Genomic DNA, 6,910 nt, shown 5'->3' with positions numbered 1-6,910 from the left:
AACCTCCTTCCTGAGGGGAGTGGGGCAAAAAGTGTGTGTGCTGGGTGGGTGGGGTCCTTCATGATGCAGGTGGCCCTCTTCCTGCATCTGGAGGTGTAGATGTCTGTGATGGTGGGGAGACTGACTCCAACAGATTTCTGTGCAGCCTTCACCACTCTCTGCAAAGCTTTTCTTTCTGCAGCTGTGCAGCCTCCATGCCACACATTGATGCTCGAGCACAGGATGCTCTCCACTGCACACCTGTAGAAGGAGGTGAGGACTGAGCTTCCCAGACCAGCTCGCCTCAGCCGTCTGAGGAAGTAGAGTCTCTGATGAGCTTTCTTGATCAGGCTGGTGGTGTTGTTGCTCCAGCTGAGGTTGTCATTCATGTGTACACCCAAGTACTTGTAGCTGGAGACCACTTCCACCGCAGATCCTCTTATGTTCAGGGGGGTGTAGGTGTTTTTGTTCCTTCTGAAGTCCACAATCATCTCCTTTGTCTTCTTCACATTGATGTGAAGGTTATTCTCTCTGCACCAGCTCTCCAGGTGTTCCACCTCCTGCCTGTAGCTGGACTCATCATTGTTTGTGATGCATCCCACCACCGCTGTATCATCTGCAAACTTTACAATGTGACAGCCTGGATGGGTAGCTGCACAATCATATGTGAGCAGAGTAAACAGGAGGGGGCTCAACACACATCCCTGAGGAGAGCCAGTGCTGAGGGTTATGGTGGAGGAGGAGAGGTTGTGGATCCTCACTAACTGTGGTCTGTTTGTTAAAAAGTCTAGTACCCAGTTGCAGATGGAGGGGCTTAGTCCTAGTGTGGATAGTTTGTCCATCAGGGTTTGGGGGATCATGGTGTTGAAGGCGGATGTGAAGTCCACAAAGAGCATACGGACGTAAGAGTTTTTCTGCTCCAGGTGGTTGAGTGCAGTGTGGACCACAGAGGAGATTGCATCCTCTGTTGATCGGTTCTCACGGTATGCGTACTGATCAGGGTCCTCGTTGATGTTGATGGTTGTTTTGATGTGAGTCATGACCAGTTTTTCGAAGCATTTAGCGACTATCGGGGTGAGGGCCACTGGCCGATAGTCATTCAGACCAGTCACTGTAGAGCTTTTTGGGACTGGGATGATGGTGGCAGTCTTCAGGCAGGTGGGAACTGTCTCCAGGGTAAGTGAGGTGTTAAAGATGTCTGCCAGCACCTCACAGAGCTGATCAGCACATTCCTTCAACACTTTTCCGGGGATGTTGTCTGGGCCAGTTGCTTTGTGCGGATTAATCCTCCTGAAGGTACTCCTTACTTCTGCTGAGGTCACGCTGAGATGCTCTTCATCCGGTGGTGAGGTGAGTCTGGTGCTGGGTGGTCTGTTCGGGTCTTCAAAGCGTGCATAGAACTTGTTGAGGGCATCAGGCAGAGATGGGTCTTTGGGACATTGTTCACTCCTTCCTTTATAATCCGTTATGCACTTAATGCCCCTCCACATGCTCCGAGGGTCTTGTGAGATGAATTGACCCTCGATCCTCTTTGCATATGTGGCCTTGGCCCTCTTAATACCAGCAACCAGCTCTTTTCTTGTCCTACTCAGCTCCTCTGAGTTTCCAGACCTGAAGGCAGTGTTCCTGGCTTCCAGCAGGGTACGCACCTCTGCATTCAGCCAAGGTTTTCTGTTTGGGTAGCTTTTAACATTTCTGATAGTGGAGACTGTGTCAGTACATGTACTAATGTAACCCAGTACTGAGGATGTGTATTGGTCAAGATCAAGCGAACCTCCATTTTCAGCAGCTTCTCTGAAAACCTGCCAGTCTGTTCGATCAAAACAATCTCTCAGTATGGGGCCACTGTCCTGGATCCAACATTTAACTTTCTTTTGAACCGGTCTGGAGCGTCTCAGCGGGGGCATGTAAGCAGGAGCCAGGAAGATTGAGATGTGGTCTGACAGTCCTAGGTGGGGGCGGGGTTCGGCTTTGTATGCATCTTTTATGTTCGTGTAAACACGGTCCAGCGTGCGGTCTCCACGTGTTGGAATCGTCACATGCTGATTAAAGCTCGGGAGACAGTCCTTTAGATTCACGTGGTTAAAGTCTCCGGCTACCACATAAAGAGCCTCGGGGTGTTTGTTCTGCAGCGAGCTGATGATATCATGAAGCTCCTGTAGTGATTCATTAGCATTAGCGTCCGGAGGAATGTAAACAACTGTGATAAAAGTCACTGTGAACTCTCGGGGTAGATAATGTGGCCGACATTTCACTGTTATTTGCTCCAAAGCCTTCGAGCATGAGCTTTTTACAACAGTACAGTTCGTGGACCAACTTTTACTCACGTAAATGCACACTCCGCCCCCCCGTGATTTCCCCGTTAGCTCGCTGCAGCGGTCCGCTCGAAAAAAAAGTCTGTCATCCAGCTGGAAGACTGAGTCCGGCGTTTCACTTGTAATCCACGTTTCTGTGAGGCAAAGCACTGCACACTTCTTCATCTCTTCTGAGGCGCCCGCTCTCAGACGAAGTAAATCCACCTTGTTGTCCAACGAGCGGACATTCGACAGAAAGAGAGACGGCATGGGGAGTTTACCGGCTTTAGCGTTAGCTCGTAGCCTCACCATAACCCCCGCCCGGCATCCTCTCCTCTTAAGCCGGGAGCAGCGCTTCCTCTTCTGCCCGCTGGAACGCCAGTACGTGAAGAAGTATCCAGTACGTGATCCAAAAAGAGAGTCAAAAAACAAGAGCATGAGTCGGTACCTGATCAGATGAGCAAAAGCAGACGAGGGCTGAGGCAAAAGCGTGGTCGTGGTCAAGGCAAGGGTCATGAACGTGATGAGTCAATCAATGGAATGCTGGAAAGTCTACTGCTGATGAGACAGGATAGAGAATCTGGCCCAGACTGAGAGGAATGAGTGAGCTTAAGTACTGACTGGACCAGGTGGTGGAGCTGTGGGATAATGAGCGGTGACAGGTGACATGAGTTGAGTGATTACTGAGTGTGCAGCATGACAGAGGAGCTGACAGAGAGCAGAGCTATGACAAATGTGTTGTTTAAAAAACTAATGTGACCAAGAATCATTGTTTAATAAGGGCTTTGCTGTTTATTGTTCTCAAAACTTCACGCTGGTGGCTTCAAAGGTTACTAATACTTTTGACACAACAAAATATAAATATCTGGCCCAAAGTTTTATTCTGAAAAGCCCCTCACCCTTGCAAAAAAAAAAACGAAGTCCAGATGACATGATTCAACCTTTTTTGTTGTTATATACCTGGATGACTGAGAAAACAAACTTTGTGTTATCTGAAGTATTGTATTTTAATTATTAAGCTTTGTCAAATTTCAGTTTTACAAAAAATTGTACAACAGGAAAGGCTTGTAAAGCAACACTAAAACTCTGAGCAGCTGAAGAATGTGTTCAGGATGAGAATTTTTGTTGTTTACATCCTAATGAAATATTGGATGCAAACTAAATACTTAAATGATTTTAATGGTTTATGCAGAATCAAAATGCAGTATACTTGGAAATATTTAAATCAATATTTATTTTTTCTTTACAGCTCTATGACTCTATTCCTCTGATTCGAAACCTGCCATTGCCATTCAAGAAGGCTTTTAAAAACGTAGAGGTAAAAATATTTGCCCTCAATTGTTTCATATAAACACATTGTTCTTTATTTCTTTAGTTAATTTCTTTTGATTGAGTCTTGATCTATGAAAAAGTTCAGTTTTACATTCTTGACCAAGTCCACATCAGTGCTTTTATGTACAATTTATTTACAACAAAAACTTCTACAGTAGAAGAGATGGCCTGAGTGGCTGATTCCTGCCTTCTGGGTACTTAAGATCCAGGACAGTCCAGTTCTTCAGTGGAGTTTCTGTTTCTCTGTGCAGAAAGATGGTCATCCAGCCATCCTGAGACGTTTCTGTAGAATCATTGTTCAGTCAAATCAAAAACACAGCAGTCTCTTTGTGCTACTGCAGACATACTGTAAATAACCCATTTTAATAATCTAAGAATGAAGACTAACAAAATAAAAGTGTTAGTTTGAAGCATTGTCAGCCCATTTACACAGCTTTAGTCTCCTTTAACACTCTGTTGCAGCCTCCTAAGCAGATTGATGTGCCTTTAAAACAGGAACTCTTTCCCAAAGAGGGTTTTTATGATTTCTGGCTCAGTCAAATCGCTGCATGTTGCACCGTTCTTTGGAGCATGAGTGTTACAATTTCACTTGCTCCTATTTTCAAATGTGGAGCTTACAGAAAATCTGTGAATTTATTTAATAGCATTCAGAAACATTAGAATGTGATGCCTGAATGTACTCTTATTAAAAAAACAATAATTCAAATTTTATGGAGATGACAAAAGATTGAATAGAAATAAGCTAGAATGGAGACTGTTCACTCATATGAGCCATTCATGGTCTCCACCTTGCAACAACTTGTGTGTGTTGTCCTATGATTCCAATAAAATGCATAACAAGGTCACAATATAGCACTTTTAAAGATGCTGTCACAAAATCTTGCCTCATTAACATGGATAGTTCCATGGCTGTCCATACTTCTATTTTAGTAGGACAGCCAGAACCATCAGACTCAAAGAAAGATTCTTTCTCACAACATGAATCATATAAATTAGTAAAGACTGTATGAGTGGAATAAACAATTTATCATATTTCAAATTTAGATTTGTCAGAATCTTATCAGCCGTTTGGTGGAAGAGTTCAAGAAGACCAGGGTTCCTGGAGAGCCTCGACACTTTGTTGACTGTTACCTGGATGAACTGGATAAGGTGGGTAAAGGAAATGTTAACGAGTAATTAATGTTCATCAGACTGAAGAAGAGATGGATATGCTAATTTTAAAACTAAATGAAGCAGAACACTATATGGCTAATAATAGCAAAAGGCTAGCTAAATGCAAGAAAACTCTTAACTCTTAAAATTTTTCAAAAACCGAGGGTGGTGAAAATAAAAATACTAATTTAAATCATTAACTATTTTTAATAATTAATAATTATTAAATTGTTAATTAATTATGAATTACTTGGTGACAGATTAATGACAAAAGGCTAGCTAAACTTAGCCAACGGTTAGCTTAAATCAGCAAAACACTAGTTAAAGCTTTAAAGTAGCTAAAGACTAGGTAAAAGCTAAAATAAGCATGGTAACTACAAGAGAAAAGAAGCCAAACAGCTAAAAGAAGACATAAGACAAAGTTAAAATAAAAACAGATGAGTAGCTGAAGCAGGATATTTTTTTTTAAAAAGGGATCAAATCTTTGAAGGTATTGAAGAAATCTAAACTGATTTTTATGGTAGAAATAAATTGCAAATAATGTTTAATATTTCAAAAAGTTTTTTCTTCTTCTTTCGGCTGCTCCCCTTTGTGTGGAACAGAGAGCTGCTATCTAGGGTGCCCGGAGGAGCAGATGGTGGGTGTTAAGGGCCTTGCTCAAAGGGCCAGAGTGGGGCAAATGAGGGTGGGGGCAGGTGTGGGTGCTTCACCTATTCCACCCACATTTTGATGTTGTCAGTATTGGGAGTTGAGCTGGCGATCTTCCAATGACTAAGGCCCACCTTCGCTAACCTTGGCACCACTACTTCCACACTGCATTTTCTGCAATTTCAAAAAGTATAAAATAAAAATAAATAAAGTATCGAGCTCCTGAATGAGTTGGATATTTTGTTTTATGAATGCCTAAAATAACCCCAATTTTGAATTTACCTACCAACTATTGTTCTGTTTGCAGAAAGGTGATAGTACTTCATTTTCTGAGGATCAGATGATCATGTATTGTCTGGACCTTCACTTTGCTGGGACTGACACCACCTCCAACACCCTGCTAACTGCATTTCTCTACTTGATGACTCACCCACATGTACAAGGTATGCCGGCATGTTTACATGAGCATGGGTATGCATTTTAATTGGTTCGACAAAATGTTTTAATTATTTGAGGGGTAATTGCTTTATAAGTAAACTAACCCTGAGATTCCCCCTGGGATTAATAATGTGTGGTTGTGGTGGTCTATCTTTCTATGTTGCTCAAAAGACTTGTCAAACTGTTTATGTTTTTGGCAGGTTTTATAAATTCGAGTAAGGACATAGAAATAAATATCTCTGTGATCGCAGAATTGGCTCATGTCTAGAGATTGGGAGTCTTTTTATTCAGTAATAAAGTAGCCCTCCTGGCACTGAACAGCATACACAATAATACACTGTTTGTGCTGGGGGACTGGATCTTTGGGATGAACTATTCTTTGCCATAGTGCATTTTGGGGTTTGAAAGCCACTGGAATGGCATGTTTAGAAATTAAATGTAATTTTCTCTGAAGCTCCCACATATACCAGCAGGAGAGACAGAAGAGATTCACCAAAATTTTTTTGAAATTTATTTACAAAAACTCAAATTACTGCAAGTCCTGGCCCATAAAAGAGGTCAACAGAACAAAACTTTAACTAAGGGTGCATTCACACTAGCCCTGTTTATTCCACTTTAATCGAACTCTAGCTCGTTTTCCTAGAAAGTCCGGTTTGTTTAGGGAGGTGTGAACGAACCATCGAACTCTGTCACGGAACAAAAAGGCAAACTCTGGCCCGGGCTAAAACCTAGGTCTCGGTCCGGTAGTAGCGAACTCCAGTGCGGTTCAAGTGCAGTGTGAATGTAAACAGACCGAGCCCCACTCCGCAGGACAAACAAACACGCATTGCTCTTACCTTATATGGAGCCGTCAGCTGCCTTGTATGGAAAAACAATATTCTCCATGGTCTTCTGTCTCATCTTCTGCTCATGCTAAGTCCATTTTTGAAAAATGACAAAATATAACTCCTAAAACTGCTAAAACTTGATGCCACTTCGTGTTTGTTTTCATTTACAGAAGAAGAAGAAGGCGTGTCTTCAGAGGTTTTTGTGTCGTTTCTTTCAGTAGTTCTTGGTGCAGCGCCCCC

General features: G+C 42.5%; 1 protein-coding gene across 2 annotated transcripts in view; it reads left to right on the top strand.

The window, feature by feature from the left end:
* Window positions 1-6,910, top strand: part of LOC119416124 (cytochrome P450 2F2) — a 31,486-nt gene that overhangs the window by 8,098 nt on the left and 16,478 nt on the right. For both annotated transcript variants that reach the window (XM_037683313.1, XM_037683312.1), the window contains exons 5-7: window positions 3,523-3,591; window positions 4,650-4,754; window positions 5,713-5,848. In XM_037683313.1, coding sequence (XP_037539241.1) covers window positions 3,523-3,591; window positions 4,650-4,754; window positions 5,713-5,848 — 310 coding nt within the window. The remainder of the gene's footprint in view (window positions 1-3,522; window positions 3,592-4,649; window positions 4,755-5,712; window positions 5,849-6,910) is intronic.

This window comes from Nematolebias whitei, chromosome 10 (genome assembly GCF_014905685.2).
Source record: "Nematolebias whitei isolate Nwh7 chromosome 10, NemWhi1, whole genome shotgun sequence".
Classification (NCBI taxonomy): domain Eukaryota; kingdom Metazoa; phylum Chordata; class Actinopteri; order Cyprinodontiformes; family Rivulidae; genus Nematolebias; species Nematolebias whitei.
The sequence above is the reverse complement of the archived record's forward strand: the minus strand, read 5'-3'. Positions and strand labels throughout refer to the sequence as shown.